The 19,782-nt window shown below is 35.1% G+C and overlaps 1 protein-coding gene across 5 annotated transcripts in view; it reads left to right on the top strand.

Moving 5' to 3' along the window:
* HACE1 (HECT domain and ankyrin repeat containing E3 ubiquitin protein ligase 1) overlaps nt 1–19,782 on the top strand; it is a 107,890-nt gene that overhangs the window by 15,701 nt on the left and 72,407 nt on the right. For 3 of the 5 annotated variants that reach the window (XM_038554813.1, XM_038554814.1, XM_038554815.1), the window contains 2 exons: nt 471–546; nt 9,593–9,724. In XM_038554813.1, coding sequence (XP_038410741.1) covers nt 471–546; nt 9,593–9,724 — 208 coding nt within the window. Of the gene's footprint in view, nt 1–470; nt 547–9,592; nt 9,725–19,782 lie in introns of those variants that run through there. The other 2 variants (XM_038554816.1, XM_038554817.1) reach the window with 2 other exon arrangements.

Here is a 19,782-nt window from a genome sequence, read left to right as displayed (position 1 = left end):
TTCATGAGATACAGAGAGAGAGAGAGAGAGAGAGGCAGAGACACAGGCAGAGGGAGAAGCAGGCTCCATGCAGGGAGCCCGATGTGGGACCGATCCCGGGTCTCCAGGATCTTGCTCTGGGCTGAAGGCGGCGCTAAACTGCTGAGCCACCCAGGCTGCCCCCATGTCTTATATTTCTAAGGAATATTACTATTCCAAGTATTTAGTCAACACTAGAAATTTCTTGGCATTTTGAATGATGAATTTGTCCTAATGACATGAAAACCTCTCATTGTACATTTTCTTTATCCTGTCATTTTGAATTATAGAAATGATTTTTCATCTTATTTCAAATGTTATAGCATTTGTTTAAAAACCTACAGATGGATACTTGCCAGCAACTAATGTTGATTGTAGTCAGTATTTCAGTAAAATAATTGTCATTTGCTTATTTTTCTCATACCGGTTATCTGTGTCTCTTTTCTTTTCAGGCAGAAGAAATGCATGAGTAAATTATTAGAATACAGTGCTGATGTCAACATTTGTAATAATGAAGGCCTTACAGCAGTAAGTGCTAAGACTTTTATCTGAGAGTTTTAAAATACTTCTTAGAAAATAATATTGAAGGTGAAGTAATGCAAAGGGCAGTACAAGTGTTTCTGCTAGATACTTCTTTGTGCAGAAAGATTTGAGGCATAGTTCTCTGCTGTATTTATTAAGAGAAGTTATGGTTTCACTGTGTTTTTCCTTTCTCTTTTTTGTTTGTGACCTTTCATTTATTTTGAGGACTTATTCCTCTAGCTTTTGTCACTGACTTTCAGGGGATTTTTAAGGAGCATTTCTGCTGTGTTATGAGTTCATTAAAGGAGAGCTATTTTTTATTACATTCTTTAAAATTATTTTAATAGGTACATTTTAGGGAAATTGGATGGCTAGGCAGAAAGGAAAAAAAGTAATGAATGGAATGATCACTCACTGTATCCTCTGCACTCAGAGATAATCACTGTTAATATTTTGGTCTGTATCCTTCAGACTTGTATCTTACCTAACCTAGTATTTTTACCCATTTTGCTGTGTCACTTTTTGTTCAAAAATAAGTTAATATATTTTTGATCCATATAGATGTTATTTGGAGGTGGTGTGAGACCTTTCTGAAAAGATTGTTAAAATCCACATATTTAAAAAAATTTGTTTATTATTTTTTGTTTGGTTTGGTTTATTTTTATTTTAATTCTAGTATAGTTAATATACAGTGTTATTTCAGTTTCTGATGTACAATGTAGTGATCATCAGTTCTGTACATGAAATCTAAAAATTTTAATTATTGTCATTATTTAATGGAGCATTATTCATTTTAGAAGTAGAGATAAATTGTGATTATTGAGAAATTGTTTTGAAGTTGTAATGAATGTCAAATTTTATATATTAAGTTCTACCTTCCTGTTTGTGAGGTGATGTATGTATTGAGTGGATGATGAGAATCCTTTTCCAGTGTCTATCAGTATGTTGTATACTTCAAATATTCTACAATTTTGTCAGTTATAACTCAATAAAGCTGAAAAAATTTTTTAAGTTTTTAATTTTAACTCCAGTATAGTTAGCATACAGTGTTTCTTAGTTTCAAGTGTACTCCATAGTAATTCAGCAATTCTATACATTATTATTGCTCATCATGATAAGTGTACTCTTAATCCCCTTCATCTATTTCACCCATCACCCCCAGCTTCCTTCCCTTTGGTAACCATCAGTGTGTTCTCTGTAGTTGAGTCGGTTTCTTGATTTGAAAAAAAAATTTTTTTTTTTTTTTTACCTTTTTTGGTAGTATTTATAGATTCTGAATCATTTAATTTGTAGATAAAGAAGAGTATTATTTACATACCATGTCAGTTTTCAGGATTTTCTGTTAAAAACATTTTGAAGGTAGAGGGTGGTAGAGCATTAAAAAACAGCTTCCCTAAGATTTGCTTTATTCGGTGAGTGACTTTCTAAAGATAAAGAATAAGCTCAGTCATGATAATTATTTGGAATCCACAATTCCTGTGATAGTCTAGATTTTGTTATGTAATTAACAAGATAATGCCACTGACTCTAAAAAGAAAAACTATAGTCTTGATATCTACAAGATGCTTAGCTACTGCTGAGGATTATAAAACTATAGAACTTACATAGACCTGTCCTTAGGACACTCTTTAGTATAGGCAAGATAAGATGTTCAATATTAACATAATTTGTTTAATTACATACATTTTTATCTGCTAATTTCTCTTTCACTCCTGAATTTTAAGGGAAGTAGAGTAGAAAAGTTTTAAAAATCAAATTCTTACCATAAATATTCTTGCACATATTTAAAGAGTCAAGATATTCTACAACGCTTGTTAGAGAAAAATAGTCTCTATACTCTTTCTGCCTGGGACCAACCTTGCTGTTTTCTCCTATGGCCCTGACTGGTATAGTGTGTCTCCTGCTCTTGAAAACTGTTGTGTTCACAAAGCATGATTCCACCTGGTCCCAGACCACCATGATGAGATTAATTCAGCAGCTGAGCCCATTGACCCCATCAGCTGAAGGAAGGTGGGATGGTGAAAATGTGTTGCTGAAGAACTGAATAATTGCCACCAAACACGTGGGACAGTAAAGCCAATGGCTCCTGAGTTGGAAGAAACCTTGAGTGAGGAGCCGGGAGCCCCAGGATTTTTCTTACAAAAGGAGAGAACTGTTGACTGCATGCATTCTAGGCTGCTTACCCTCACAAAGGACTCCTCATATTTCTTCCTTCATTTGTTATTTCAACAGGAATTTCTTGAATACCTACTATGTGTTAGGCACTTTGTTGTTGTGGGATAGAGCCGTGAATATGACTGATTGGTCCTTGTCCCCAAAATTCTAAGGAAGACAGGAAAGTTTGTTTGTTTTGATTTTTATTTATTTATGATAGTCACACACACACAGAGAGAGAGAGGCAGAAACATAGGCAGAGGGAGAAGCAGGCTCCATGCCCTGGGAGCCCGACGTGGGATTCAATCCCAGGTCTCCAGGATCGCGCCCTGGGCCAAAGGCAGGCGCCAAACCACTGCGCCACCCAGGGATCCCAAAAGTTTGTTTGTTTTGTTCCTTCCAAGTTTTTATTTAAGTTCAAGTTAACATATAGTGTGGTATTGGTTTCAGGGGTAGAACTTAGTGATTCATTGCTTACATACAACATCCAGTGCTCATCACAAGTGCCCTCCTCAGGGGCGCTTGGGTGGCTCAGTTGGTTGAGCATCTGCCTTCAGCTCAGGTCATGATCCCATGGGATCCCTGAGCAGGGAGCCTGCTTCTTCCTCTCCTTTGCCTGCTGCACCCCCTACAAAAAAAGTTCCCTCCTTAAAGCCCGTCATCCATTTAGACAATCCTCCCAGGTAACCCTCTTGTTTGTTCTTTATAATTAAGAGTCTTTTATGATATGCCTCCCTCCATGTTTTTATCTTATTTTTCTTTAGAAGAAGACTGAAAAATTACCAGGCAGTGGTAATACTGTAATGAATATCAAGATAGGAGAAGGAGATGCTATGGAAGTCCTTGCAGGGCTCCCATCCTCACCTAGGGCATTGGAAGTGGTATCCCAGGGACATATCACATGAGTTGAGGCCAGAAAGACAAACAGAAGTTAGACTGGTGAAAGTGGTGGTAGTAGGCTTGGGAGAGGAGGTGAGGAAGAGAATTTTGGCTCTACAGAATAGATTTCGTGAAGGCTTGGAGATGAAAGAGAGTGTATTACATTAGAGTGGTGAGCTTAACTGGTGTTCAGGTACCCTTGGGATTCATGGAGACTTCCCAAAGATCTTTGGCATGAATAGTTATGGGGATCAGTTTCCAGATCTTTAGCTTCTATATGTGCTTTTTCCTCAGATGATATGCTCAAGAACATCCTGCAGTAGAGAGCCTGCCCTTTCCACCTTCACCTTCAGAATCACTGTCCTAGTACTTTTTAAATAAAGTATATTTTATGCTCATCCATCCTGAATATTATTAAGGCACATTGTCAAGGATGGCCTGGGATAGTGGCAAACAAAAGAACAAGCCAAAGGATTGGTGTCTGTAAAGGCTCTGTCATTCAGCACCATAAACCATAAAATCATGGCAGGATTTTGTAGACTTTGCCTTGCCTTGTACATATTGCTGTTAGGGGCGAGGTAATTAGACTTAAGTTGGTTTGTTCTGAACCCAGCAAAATTATAAAAAAAGTGAAGCAATAGGAGTGATGGGATATTTGATTATGCTACCTCTATCATCCACCCACTACTGTCAGAGAATTCATTGCCTCTAACAAAGGTTTACAAGAACAAAGCAAAAAAAAAAAAAAAATCAGTTAAACATACTAAAGGCGATGTTAATTTATTTTACCCAGTTGCAAAATCAGGGTGAGACATGTATCTTACCTATCTCAGGACAAGGGAGGAAATAGGCAGTGGCTGCTAATGGTACTGGGTTTCTTTCTGGGGAAATGAAAATGTCCTATAATTGATTGTGGAGATGATTGACAACTATGAATATACCAAAACCCACTAAGGTGTGTACTTTAAATAGATGGATTGTATGGGATGTGAATTGTATGACGTTATACCTCAAATAAATATACATCTATATTGTGACACTCCCCCCAGAAAAGGAAATACTGCTCCCCAGGCTCTATAAACTTCTAACTCTGTATTAGCTCTTCTCAACTATTTTAATGGATGTAAAAATTTATTTCTTCACATCTAAATAACATGCTACTATTATTTTTTGATTTTTCAGTTTTAGGCATCACCAGTTGACTTTATGGAAGATAAGGTTATTTGCTCTCTTTTTCAGCTCCATTTCCCCCTATCCCATCATGTACAATCACATTTCCCTCACACCTTTCTAATATAATTGTAATTTTAATTAGATCATGCTTCAGTATTTTAATTTTTTGTTTATATACATACTATTCATAGGCCAAATAGTTTGCTATAGTTATTTTTCTTTACATAGCATTTTTCATGTAGTTAATAATTGCATTCTAAAAAAAGTTGAGATTATTGTACATTCATTTATACCTATAAGAATACAGAGGAATGCCCTGTATATATTGCCCAATTTCCCTCAATGGTAACATTATACAGAATAATAGTATAATATCGTGACTAGGATATTTATATTATATAATTTGTCTTGTTCCAATTTCCCCAGTTTTATTTGTTTATTTCTATTTATTTATTTTTAAAGATTTTATTTATTGGAGAGAAGAGGGAGTGAGAGAGAGCACAAGCTAGGGAGAGACAGATGGAGAGGGAGAGACAGACTCCCTACTGAGCAGGAAGCCTGACGCTGGCCTCGATCCCAGGACCCTGAGATCATGACCTGAGCCAGAGGCGGACGCTTAATAGACTGAGCCACCCAGGCACCTCTGCTTGTTCATTTGTACCTGTTTTTTTTTTTTTTTTTTTTTTCATTTTTTAAATAAATTTATTTTTTATTGGTGCTCAATTTGCCAACATACAGAATTGTACCTGGTTTTATTTGTGTGCGTGTTTGTATGGTAAGTTCTGTACAGTACTATTACCTGTGTAGGTCCATGTCTCCACTACCACAGTCAATATTCTGAACATTTCCAACTCTGCAAAGATGTTTTTGTGTTGCTGCTCTTTTGTAACCACACCTTTCCTCCTCTTCACTCCATGCCTAACCATTGGCAGCCAACTAATCTATTCTCCATTTCTAAAATTATGTCTTTTTTAAGAATGTCCTATAAATAGAATGATATTGTATGGAACAATACAATAGGATTAGCTTTTGTATGTTCCTCATATTCCGTGGAAATTGACCTAGGTTGTTGCGTGTATCAGTAGTTTGTTCCTTTATATTGCTGACTGATATTCCTTGGTGTAGATGTGACTGTTAAACTGTTTACCTGTTGAAGGACCTTTGGGTCATTTCCTGTTTGGGGCTATCTTGAATAAAGCTGCTATAAATGTAAACATTAGTATAGGTTTTGGGCTGTTTCCATAGTTTGGCTGTTGTGATAATGCTGCTATAAACATTGAGATGCACATATCTCTTTGAATTAGTATTTTTGTGTTCTTTGAGTAATTTTGCTATCTGTGTATCTTTCTATGTGAAATGTTGGTTCATGTCATTTGCCCATTTTTTAATTGGATTACTTTTAACCTTTGACTGTGGGGATTCTTTATATACTGAAGATAGAAGTCCTTTGTAAGGTATGTGATGTGCAAATACTTTCTCTAGCTTGCCTTTTTAATTCTTAACAGGATCTTCTGTATAAAAGTTTCAATTTTGATGAAGGCCAATATACGAGTTTTTCTTTTGTGGATTATGCTTTTGGTATCAGATTTAAGAACTCTGCCTAACTCTAGATCTTAAAAATTTTTTTCAAATATTTTCTCAAAATTTTTATAATCTTACATTTCACATCTAAATCTATGATCTATTTTGAGCTAATATTTGTGTGAGCTAATATTTGTGTAAGATGTGATGCTTGAGGTTCATTTTTTTTTTCTCATCAAGTCCAACTACTTGAGCACTGTTTGTTAAAAAGACTACCCTTAAAAAAAAAAAAAAAAAAAGACTATCCTTTCTGTATGAAATTGGTTTCACATCTTTCTCAAAAATCTATTGGGAATATTTATATGGACCTTTTTATGGGTTCTTATTTCTGTTTCACTGGCTTTTGCCTATACCACACTGTCTTGATTAGTGTAGATATACTAAATAGTAAGCCTTAGTATGTGGTTGAGTAATTCCTCCCACTTTATTTTTCTATGTCAGGATTGTGCTAGCTATTCTGGTTTCTTTGTCAGAAATTTATAGATAGAATAATTTATGGAATAAACTTGACTATGACAAAAAAACCTTGCTGGATATTTACTGAAATTGTATTAAACCTATAAGATCAGTTTAAGGAGAATAGACTTCACTACTGTAAATACGGTATGTCTCCCCACTTAGGTCTTTGATTTCTTTTTATAAATGAAATTTTACATCTTATACTGTTCACCATAGAGATCTTGTGCATGTTTTATATGTATAGCTAAGTTTCATTTTCTTTGGAGCAATACTAAATCATACTGTTTTTAATTTCAATTTCTGCATGTTCACTGATAATATGTAGAAATGGGATTCCTTTCTTTGAGCATTGGTCATGTATTCTTATGACCTTCCTGGGCTTACTTTTTATTAGTTCTAGGAATTTTTTTTGTAGATTGCTTAGGGTTTTCTATGTAGACAGTCATGTCATCTTCAAGTAGAGATAATTTCGTCTTTTCCAGTTTCTATGTTAACTGCAGCTTAAAAATTAAAAAAAAACTTTTCTAAGTACTTCTTTACTAAGCTCTCTCTGAGCTTTGTATATATCCTCATGATAAAGATTCACTGTCTTTCATCTTCTTGATTAATTTTGAAGGACTCTTTTAATGGAGACTTCTGTCCTCTCTAAGATGGATTGGGTGATTTGTAGGCTCCTTCACAGTTGTTTGGAATGTCTCTTCACCATCATCCTAGAGATTTCTTTTGCCTTTCTCTTGTTTTGGGTTCTTTTTTATGTGGATTCTGTGTCTGTCTTTGTAGATAACTATTCTGTCACTTTGCTGGAGCACATTTCCAATAGTTAACTGAGAAAAAGTTAATGGGAGGAAAATTTGTTGATACTTTGTATTGATCCTTGTGTTGATACTTGCATTACTTGAGTTTTGAGTCTGATTATGTAATCATTCATTTGGATATTGGACCTGTTGGGCTAACCTTTTAATTTTTTCACCTTTTCTCTTGCTTCTCCATTTCTTTGTCTTTTTTGTGCTTCCTGGAAGGCTTCCTCAATATTCTTCTAGATCTTCTTTTGAGTTTGCATGTCTCTATCACAGTATTAATTTCCAGGAGTTTGTTTTTCATTGTCTTTTTAAAAAATAATATCCTGTTCTTGTTTGAAGGATGCAGTCTGTATGTTTTCTCTCTGAGAGTATTCAATATATAGCTTTTTCTTTTGAAACTTCTTTTCTTGAATATTCATGGTTCCTTTTCTTCTCTGCTATTTGCTTTTTGTTGTTGCTGCTGTTTGGTCTTTCAGACTAGATGCATTTGTCAAATGTTTGGTAATTAGGAAAAGCTATTTGAAAGCTCTGTTTGAATGAATAAGATTATTCATCATGGGCTTCAGTGTAGGGTGATCTGCTTGGGCAATTGCCTTTAGGATCCTTCCTGATACCGGTTTCTTTAGGCATTTATTCTCAAGCTGGTTGGATTCCTCAGAGAAAGCCCTGACAATTGCCAGGAGGGTGTTAGCATCCTGGATGCTAGGTAGAGGAGAACGGTTTGGGATTTCAGTATCATATATAAACTTGCACTTCATCTCCCTTTTGAATTTTTTTAAAAAATATTTTATTTATTTATTTGACAGAGTGAGTGAGCACAAGCAGGCAAAGTAGCAAGCAGAGGGAAAAGGAGAAGCAGGCTCCTTGTTGAGCAGGGAGCCCAGTGTGGGGCTTGATCCCAGGACCCTGGGATCATGACCTGAGCTAAAAGCAGACGCTTGACCGACTGAGCTACCCAGATGCCCCTCATTTCCCTTTTCAATGTGATATTCTTGCTTCATTGTGCCTGGTGTCACTTATCTAAAGATTGTTTTCAAGCCTCCTGTAGTCTCTCAGATTGGGAAGGGGCAGTCATTGGCCTGGAAGAGTTGAGGAGGGTTGGGGATTTAAGGGTCTAAATCCACTAGTTCATCTCTACTTCAAGAGATGCAAGGTGCACTGATTCTTGAGCGTTTTGGGATTTCAGAGATCTGAATCACCTTACTAGTTTAGGATTCAATCTCTGAATCACCTTACTAGTTTAGGATTCAGCTTTCTGTTCTGACAATTCAGACAAAAGCTTTTATCTTGTAAAACTTGTTGCTATTATAGTCTCTTTTTTTCTTTATTGTAATGGGTCTGTTCTTTTAAGAAAAAGTATATTCTTCATTGTCATTTCAGTGGTGTTTGGGGGAAGAATCAGAAGTTGATGCATGTGTTTAAGCTGCCATCCTAAAACAAGTTTCATGATGTATTTTTTAATGGAAAAAAAGTCAATTGAAGAATGCATGGATAGCATAGTCCAAAGTTTTAACATTGATTATCTTTGAGTGGTAGAGTTAAGATGTTTTATTCTCCTTTTATATTATTACTTATGTATGATACATGAGTTACTTGGAAAATACAGGAAATAAAGAATATGTCTATTGTATTAATTACCTTTTATTTACTCATGTTTGTTTCTGGGGAAGGAAATGTATCCAGTACCTTTCCTTTAGAGACAAACTATGCATAGAGTCCAGGATCATCTAGGAAGTGGAGTATTTGGTGGTCCTAAGTCTAGGATATTTAACTGTAATGATCCATGAAATGCTTGATTTTGAAGTACACGGTGGTATAACCTATATCTTGATGCATATTTTTCCCCATTAAAAAAAAAAAAGGAAAAATACAGGAAATATATGGGCTTTTATTTTAATCTTTAGTATGTGTACTATGCTCACATTTGAGAAATAATAGCATTATTTATCTGCTGTCTTTATGAAACACTCCTTGCACAAATGTTAAGTAACTAAATGGCTGTACAGATACACTGGCTCGCTGTGAATGGGCGGACAGAACTACTCCATGACCTTGTGCAGCACGTCAGTGACGTCGACGTTGAGGATGCGATGGGGCAGACAGCACTGCATGTCGCCTGCCAGAATGGTCACAAGACGGTAAATTCAGCCATGAGGACTTTAAGTTGCATGTATTTATTTTGCAAACTTTGAATTCATGAAAAATTTTCCACTGTGCATAATTGGCAGCATGAAGCATTGTAGCAAAATCTCAGAATGTTTTCTGCATCATATGGGTTCATGATTACTATATATTCTTTGTGGATAAAAGGAATAGAAAACAGTGCTTTTAAATCTGTTTAAAATATTTGGATTTTAAATTTATTTCTCTTCCATAGATTTTGATAGCTGAATATACTAAAATTTAAATGTTGTTCACATGTAATAATGATCTTATTCTCAGTCTTATCACATAACTTTTTAATATTTTACTTTTTACCAGTAAGCCTCAGTTATTGGGATTGGATAGTAAGAAAGTGAGCACTGACATTGCTTAAATATTTCAACTTGGATTATCATATTTTTCTCTTGTTTTGGAACATGATGCAAGATTAGAATGGTGGTGGTTTTCTTTCTTAGATTTCTAAAGTCTTACATTTGTTTTATGTCAGTACTTCCTTGTTACTCTCATGTAAAAATGTTCAACTTTAAAAAATTGCTAACACTTTTCTCTTTCACTAGGAGACGGCTGTTTTATATAAAAATTGTTAGTTTAGGGCAGCCCGGGTGACTCAGCGGTTTAGCGCTGCCCTTGGCCCAGGGCCTGATCCTGGAGACCCGGGATCGAGCCCCACGTCGGGCTCCCTGCATGGAGCCTGCTTCTCCCTCTGCCTCTGTCTCTGCCTCTGTCTCTCTCTGTGTCTCTCATGAATAAATAAATGAAATCTTTAAAAATATTGTTAGCTTAAAATTGAAAATCTGCTTTGTTATAATTTCCTATCCTGGTTACTTTTGAGTTTTTTTTTTCACACTTAACATTATTGATAATAATTTACTTATTTACTTGTTTACCATAACAATAACAACAAAACCCAGCCGAAAGCAAAAAAAATATCAGTAACTGCAAGATATAGAAATTTGTGTGTTTAATATGTATTGTTTTGTACATTCTCTGAGTCTTTGTGTTGGGAAAATTCCTACTGGAATCTAGATTTTCACCTCTGCAAACACTTTTTCCCTAATCTGGGTTCAGAATGTAGGATCCTATATGTTTAGATGCTTTATGTAAGACTTACAATTCACAGAATATTGTACTACTTTAAGATAGTGAGGCCAGGAGTACCATTGTCTTATGTTTAATGAATTGGATAAGAGGAGGGATATAGCATTTTTTTCCCCCAGAGTTTCTTCTGAACACCAGTTATTCATTTATTATTATTTTTTGTCTTTCATCATCTGAAAACTAACCCAGTGTTTTCAAGAATTATTTTCCTTCTCATTAGTTTTACTTTCTGAGAGTCAACATTATTAACTTAAAAATATTCTGTGTGAAGAAAAATTATCTGAAATGTCCTAATCTTGAATGACCCAGGTTTTTTTTTTTTTTTTTTTTTAAGATTTTATTCATTTATTCATGAGAGACACACAGAGAGAGGCAGAGACACAGGCAGAGGGAGAAGCAGGCTCCATGCAGGAAGCCCGATGTGGGACTCAATCCCGGGATTCCAGGATCAGGCCCTGAGCCAAAGGCAGACGCTTAACCACTGAGCCATCCAGGCTGCCCAAAATGGCCCAGATTTTTTTTTCTTAAAGATTTTATTTTTTATTTATGAGAGACAGAGACACAGGCAGAGGGAGAAGCTGGCTCCATGCAGGGAACCCGACATGGGACTCGATCCCGGGTGTCCAGGATCACGCCCCTGGCTGAAGGCGGTGCTGAACCGCTGAGCCACCCAAGGCTGCCCAGTGGCCCAGGTTTTTAAACAACTGTTGCATATTAGAGAATGAGTCCTGCTGGTAGTTGTTATAGGACAGAAAAACACCCACTTTAATATAAACACTGTGCCATAACAGGAGTGGAGTGTCATTTACTAAGATTATAAATGCTACCTGTTGCCCAAGAATTTTCTACAAAAAACTAGGATTTAGATTAGAAGTGTTCTATAAAAGCTCATTTTAGCTGCCTTGAGCCAGTGAAGAAACAAGAGTTGCTGAGAAAACCTTATTTCAAAACATGTGCATTACAGGCTGCATTAAAAATTTAGAATTATCCTCTGAAGTTATTGAAGAATAGTTAGTATAAGTATAATATACTCCATATGGTTTACAACCTAAAGCAGGTGTGGTGAAGTAAGGGAGGATTCCTTATAGTCAGATGCCTTTGAAGAATTGTATTTTCTGAAGATTTATAAGGGGGCTTGACTTCACTGCAATGATGAGTTTCACAGAGTGAGATTTTGCAGATATAGCATTGGAGGAAGGGTACAAAAAGCCATGTTGACTTGCGGTTGATTGTATTAGTGAGTGAGATTTCATTGTCTTTTAGTTGGTCAGTTATAGTTATCTGTGAGGATCATGAACAGATAAAGAGTATGTTTAGCACTGGCTGTTTTGTGAATTATTATATGCATCTTTAATTCTTCCTTCATTAAGGCAAAAAGAAATATTGAAAAGTTAGTCTATCTTTGTTGGTAGTTGAGCTAATATTACCAGTGTCTTATAATTACTTGTCTCTTTCTGGGACATGGTAAGATCTCAGCGGTTGAGCATATGATAGAATACATTTTTACAGGGTAGGGATTATTGATTTGTTTTTTTTTTTTGTTTTTTTTTTTTTGTTTTTTTGTTTTTTTAGCTCTTTGTATAGCTCTCTGTAGATTGAACACTGAATCTAAAATGCTTTGTCAGGTATCCTGGTGACTTATTTTAGCAGCAAGTAAATATGGCTTTTTCATGGTCTCTAAGTAGCCAATTCATGTATAAATTCATTAAAAGGACCTCAAAACTTAGGGATCCCTGGGTGGCGCAGCGGTTTAGTGCCTGCCTTTGGACCAGGGCGCGATCCTGGAGACCCAGGATCGAATCCCACGTCAGGCTCCCAGCATGGAGCCTGCTTCTCCCTCTGCCTGTGTCTCTGCCTCTCTCTCTCTCTCTGTGTGACTATCATAAATTAAAGAAAAAAAAGTAAAGCTTTAGGGATCCCTGGGTGGCGCAGCGTTTTGGCGCCTGCCTTTGGCCCAGGGCGCGATCCTGAAGGCCCGGGATCGAATCCCACGTCGGGCTCCCGGTGCATGGAGCCTGCTTCTCCCTCTGCCTGTGTCTCTGCCTCTCTCTCTCTCTCTCTCTCTGTGACTATCATGAATAAATAAATAAAATCTTTAAAAAAAAAAAAAAAAAAAAAGGACCTCAAAACTTAGTTCCATGTAGGCATACAGCAGTGCTCACAGGTTTCAAGATGTATTTTTTTTTAAAGATTTTATTTATTTATTCATGAGAGATACAGAGAGAGAGAGAGAGAGAGAGAGAGGCAGACGCAGGCAGAGGGAGAAGCAGGCTCCATGCAGGGAGCCCAATGTGGTACTTGATCCTGGACCCCAGGATCACAACCTGAGCCAAAGGCAGATGCTCAACCATGGAGCCACCCAGGTGCCCCAGCCCCTTAGTATTTTAATTTTTTAATAACTTTCCCAAGGTCAGCTGTTATTTGCTGTACAATAGCAAAATTACGGTTTGTCTTGGGATATTGATTTTAAAAATCACTTCAGAATTTGGTTATTCAGCTAGCCTGCTATATAGTCTTTTGCAAATTTTTCTTCCCCTGCCCTTACCTACCTCCTAAGGTATATTCTGTTTACTGTTTATGTAATTTATGTTAAGTGTTGTGAACACCTTGGAAGATACTTAAGAGCAATAACAATGAATAAATAAAATCTTTAGAAATAAAGAACAGTAATAGTATTGGTACTCTTTCTTTCTTTCTCTACTACCATTATTAATGTGTATGATGTGATTTTGCAAGGAAAGTACAGAAAGCACTCTCTGGACCCTTAATTCCTTCAGTCTTATATAGTGACCTAGAACCAGTATCTTGTTTGAATCTTAATCTCATTTTTAGAAAGTATAGTAAAACCTACATAGATATAACGACTTCAGTTTTTCTGACCATAGGCTGAACTTACTTTTTGATGACTTTTTTCTTTGCTATTAGTTCTTTAAGATTTAGTAATGTGTAAAATTGCCACAAATGATTGATCACTGTTTTCCTGGAATAACTTGGGTTTAGAAACCCTAGCAAATTGTCAAATGGTTTAGTCACAATTTATTAGAATAAATTGGAATACACAGAGGGATTAGTTTATGGACTAATTTCACTTCATTAAAGAAGAGATTTTATTTTTATCAGAATAAACTTTATGTTGCTAAATTTATAGAGCTAAATATGAAACTTCATAGATAATATAAAATGATCGTTGGACCCTGCTTAGAGTAGATTTAAGCTCCTGAATCTTAAAAGCATTACTTGATGCTGGTATTATAAACTGTCTTTGGTGGAACTGACTGCATGTTTTACTGAAATTGTAGGCTTGGTAAGGAACAGTGCTTACCTACGTTCAGTCAGCTCTCTTGATATCTTTTAGCCAGCTTTCAAGCTTTTCATCTGGAGAATTACAGGACAGCCATCCAAACTTAATTGAATGCTTTTGCAAAATCATTCGTTGGATTCAGCCTTGAGGCTCAAAGGTAGATAGACTAACATTTTGGATTGTATTTTTAGATTCAGAATAATTTTATTTATTCTAATGTTAGAATTCTCCTTTAATAACATCTGGAAAATGTGAGCAAATAAATAATAGAAAGTTTGTTACTGTGATTTTCAAACACAAGTGGGTAATAATGATTTTTATTAGATGTAACATAAGACTTCAAAGCTTTGGTAAGCTTAGAGAAACATATAAAACAGTCATTGATTAGTGAGTTGGCCATTTTCCTTAGTGCATAAGTAATTTGTGCACTGCTGTGAAGTCCTGTCATCAGAATTATTTTTAATAAAAGATAAATAGGCTTTTTTGTTTTGTCTTGTAGCAAGTAATAATACCACAATTTGTATTTTTACTTGTAATTTTAATATTGGATATCTATTCCTTTTTACTTTGGTCAGTGTTGTTTTTATAGTTGATATTGATAAAGTTGAGCTGCCTTGGATTTCTTGCTTTGTAATTTTCAGTGTTTTGGGCACAGGTGGTCTTGGTTAGTCACTGCCTTCAATTTAATGACTTTTGAGATTGACTCAAACATTAGCTTGGCACATTTAGTTTTCCACTCAGAATATTGTTTTACCACTTGAAAAGTCATGAAGTTTGTTGAGAATGTGTTGTTTCTTAAGGATTTCTTGAAGCAATTTGAAAATCCCCTTTGAATGCTTTTCTTTCAAGGTTACTTCCTAGTAGTTTCTTACACTGTAAGGAGGAAGGACCCCCCCTCCCCCATGTAGATAATCTAGGAAAAGGATAGTTTTGTTTGTTTGTTTGTTTTTTGTTGTGTTTTTGCTGGTGGGAAATATTGGACAGGGAATTTGAAGTTTTGAATTACCTTGAAAGCATATTTTTGGTTATCTAAACTAGGCAAATGATTTCATTCTTAAAATTATTATATTGGAAAATGTAGATAATCAACTGTCATTTACAAATATTTATGTTGGCATACTTTTATATGTCTGCTTTCATACTGTAAGCTTCTGACCCTAATTTTTTCAGGTAAATGAGAAGTCATAAAGTTTTTAAAACAGAAGAATAATCACCATTGTAAATCGCAGGTTTTTTTGGATTTCATGGTTTATAGTCTGTAAAACCGACAATGCAATTTTTACAGAAGTATTTGTAGGTAAGGGGTGTAGGTGTGAGGAATTTGCTACAACACATTGAATGCAAATCTATCATAGAGAATCTTATTAATTTTTCTGGATGTGACTAGTCACTGTCTCACATACTACATGTTTTTGTTTTGTCTCTTGGTCTTCCTTTTCCACTAGAATGTAAGCTTCATGAGGATAGGGATTCTTCTTCATTGCTATCTAACTCTGGCATCTAGAGTAGTCCCTAGCATGTAATGGATATTGGGATTCTTTTTGAAAGATAGAATGGGCAAAAAAATGCAGTACCATTTCAGCCAGTTTTTCTCGGCCATTTTCTTTCCATTTCTGAATGTTTGTCACTTTTAAATTTTGTACTTTTAAATGTTGTATATATTGATAGTACTATTTTTTTTTAAAGATTTTATTTATTGAGAGAGTGCATGTGTGCACACAAGAAGGGGTGGGGAGGCAGAGGGAGAGAGAAACACATGTCCCGCTGAGTGCGGAGCCTGATGTCGGGACCCTATCCCAGGACCCGAGATAATGGCCTGAATGAAGTCAGACGCTTAACCAACTGAGCCACCCAGGTGCCATGATAAGTGCTATTTCTTATAATAATCAGACACTTATAATGTGTCTGATTTGTTCCTATGGGTGAAAAATCTCTGCTTTTGAAACTCTTTAGGGATTTTAGTAGTTAAATCCAGAATTAATTTCTTCAATTATGTTTTTCCTTAGGCTTCTGTATAATTTAAAGTCCTCAAGGAGTATAGTTTCTTCAAGAGCACACATGTATTTAATAAATGCTCAGTTTCTTCCACCTGAGTTTTACTAGTTTCAAAGTTATTTTACCCTTTGTATACATATAAGTGGTTCTACATAGACTGGAATTTTTTTTTTTAATTGTGATTTGGATTATCTGTGACTTTCTTTCTTCTTTTGTTATGCCATTTAACTAATTCTGCATTATTCTTTTTCCTCCTGTTTCCGAGCTTTTACAAAAAGAAGTCTGTACGCAAATCCTTTTTTTTTTTTTTTAATCCTAAAGATTGATGACTTTTCATTCATTTCGGTGCTACAAGGCAGTTTCTTTCCTTACATTCACATCCCTTTATATATTATTTATCCTTACTCTGAAGGAACTAGCTTTTTCTTCTTGTTTGTCTTCAGGCAACATTTTATCCACAAGTGGAATTTTTGAAAGTTTAAAAAAATGTTTCTTTTAATAGATACATAATTCAGTGATGTTAATTTTGTTAGAAAAGCAGAAAGATTTACAAATGGAAAAGAAAATGCTAGAATGAGCTACTTTACTTTCTAATCTTTTCTCAAGAACAGAAATAATTTTTCATATCTTTGTCAGGTATTTCCCATAAGTGAGGCTATGCTAGGAACATAGGATGGTGCATGTAGTGAGACATGTTTTCTTGCTAAGATGTGTTCAGAGTTTGTCTCACCACTTTGTTGAAGAGAACAGTAGAAGGATATGTTAGGGTAATGGCCTAATTGTTTTTGTATTCTAAGTTCTACAGTATAAAAAAAGATACGGAAATACTGTAAAAAGTGTATGATTTAAAATGACACTATTTTTTTTTTTTTTTAAATGACACTATTTTAAAGCTAAACACAAATAGCTGTCTAGGCACTTAAGTTTGACTCTCAAGTAGTTATTTAGTGGGGAATTAGTAGATTATAATTAATGTAGTTTATGAAGTTCTGCCAATTAGCGTTACTTCTACTTAGTAATCCAAATTCAGAAAAATTAGAATTCCTACTTTTTGGTAGGTATCATAGTGGTTATGAACATGGATTTGAGTTTAATCCGATTTCTCTATTAATTTGTGTGTTGGGATGCACATTACTTCTTTGAGACTCAGTTTCCTACTTTAAAAGTAGAATATCAGTTTCCTTACAGGATGTATTAAATTTATTAGCACAGTGTCCAGGTACATGTTAAAGTTACATTATTATATCATTATGTATTTTAAACAACTTTATAACTTTTGTGAATTAATAGTATGTTTTATTAATAATTTATTTCTTCTTCTGGGACGCCTGGCTGGCCCAGTTGGAGCATGCAACTCTTGATCTAGCAGTTGTGAGTTCAAGTTCCACGTTGAATATAGAGATTAAAGTATTTAAATATCATAATAATAATTTATTTCTGCTTCTATCTGGATTGCTTGGTTTTAATTGTATATTAGTATATATTTTCAGTATATATATTGCTTTCACCTCTCCTGAGCCTTTTCGATATGGCTTTTTGTCTAATTTCTATAACAGCTAAGAAACATTATTGGTGCTGTCCATCTCATTCTTGTTTTGGGCCATGCAGACACAGCTTCTAGGTCAAAACTCAGAAAGGAAAAAGCCATGATCAAAAGGCTCAAATAGGCCTTGTTTTATAAAAATATGACTTAATTAAGCTTATTTTTCTTATTTTTCTTAAAAGATTTTATTTATTTATTTATGATAGAGGCAGAGGGAGAGGTAGGCTCCCTTTGGGGAGCCCGATGCAGGACTCGATTCTGGTACACCAGCATCACTCCCTGAGCCACCCAGGTGCCCCTTATTTTTCTTATATTTAAATGCTATGCTTGACCACTTGTCCGCAGTTTAAAGGAGTTCTATAGAGGATAATAAAATTTTATGTAACAGTGTTTCTATTCCTCTTGGAATAGAAGTAAATTCAATTAGCAATACATGAATACTCTATCTTAAAATAATTCTATTCTTACCAATCAGAATCTTTGCAATAAAAATGATAGTCCCTTAAGCTACCCTTTCTGTCCAGTCGTGATCACCAGGCAACAATTTTGAGCTCTTTAAGTGTTTCTTCTGGTATCTATTTCCAAATAATATACTTCTATTGCTCTTTCTCAACTTTCAGATGTCACTGAATCATTTCTTGTCCTGGTGAGTGAGGATATAATCCATTTAAATCTTCTTCCCATGCCTTCTCCCCTATTTCTAAGATTAAATTGTCAATTTTGACGGAGAAGATTAGGTGTATATATAGTTAGGTAACTATTATTTATTCTTGACTCAAGTAATGAATTATTTTTTTATTTTTTAAAGATTTTATATATTCATGAGGGACCGAGAGAGAGAGAGAGAGAGAGAGAGAGAGACATAGGCAGATGGAGAAGCAGACTCCCTGTGGGGAGCCTGATGAGGGACTCGATCCCAGGATCCCAGGATCAAGACCTGAGCTGAAGGCAGATAGTAAACCACTGAGTCACCCAGGTGCCTCAAGTAATGAATTATAACAACATTTTCTATCTAGGATGACTATTTTTCTTAAAGTCAATAATTGGCTTTGTTCAATTTATTTTTTATGAATCAGTAGTTCTTCCTATATGTGCCAACAAAATATCTCAGTACTATTTTCTACAAAGACAAATTCATTAGATGATGAATGAATTTCCATTTTTTAAACTTAGAAATTTCTTAGTTTCTCCTATGTTCAATCCCTAATAATCTAGTTTTCATATTTTGATATATTCCTTTACTTAGTAGCTTCTTGAGAAAAGGTGCATTGGATGTACTTTTTTTTCAACATCTTATGTAGTTAAGCGTATTTTTTATTTAAAACCATTTATTCTAATGATAGTGTGGTTGGCTATAGAATTCTACATTGGAAGTCATTTACCTTATCATTTTAAAGGCAATTAGTGTTTTAAATTTCAATGTTGCTGTTGAGAAGTTTAGTGCTAATCTGATTTCTGTTTATTTCTGTAATCTTATATCCTCCGTATTATGAAATTTTACTTTGATGTGCTTTGTTGGCCTTTAATTTATTACACCAGACAGTTGGTGAATCTTTTCAGTTTGGCACTGCATGTCTTTCAGTTATGGAAATTTTTGGACATTATTTCTTGATTACTTCCCTTTGGTCTCCCATCTCCTTCATTCTCTTTATTCCTTATTTCTACAGTGTCTCCCTGAATTGATCTACTAATTTCCCATTCTTCCTGTTTTGTCTTTTTTTACTTTATTTCTTGTGGAGTTTTTCCAATATTGTCTTTCTAAACTATTGAATTTGCAGAGTGCCTGGGTGGCTCAGAGAGGGGTATGCTATTTTTGGCCTCGGGGTTGTGAGTTTGAGCCCCATGTTGGGCGTGGAGAATACTTAAGCAAATCAAAATAAACTTTAAAAAAATGTTTAAGTTCCTATTGAATTTTTACTTCTATCATATTTTTAATTTCTTATTCTCTGAATATTTTTCTCCCAGCATCTTGTTCTTGTCCTATGGATATAATATCTTTTCTGTTTGAGGTAATATCTTTTCTAAATTTTGTGGCTTTTTCTTTGGTTCTCTTTATTATCTTTATCTTCCTGACTTCCTTTTTCTTTTGTTTTGAT

The sequence above is a fragment of the Canis lupus genome, chromosome 12 (genome assembly GCF_011100685.1).
Source record: "Canis lupus familiaris isolate Mischka breed German Shepherd chromosome 12, alternate assembly UU_Cfam_GSD_1.0, whole genome shotgun sequence".
Classification (NCBI taxonomy): Eukaryota; Metazoa; Chordata; class Mammalia; order Carnivora; family Canidae; genus Canis; species Canis lupus.
The sequence above is the reverse complement of the archived record's forward strand: the minus strand, read 5'-3'. Positions and strand labels throughout refer to the sequence as shown.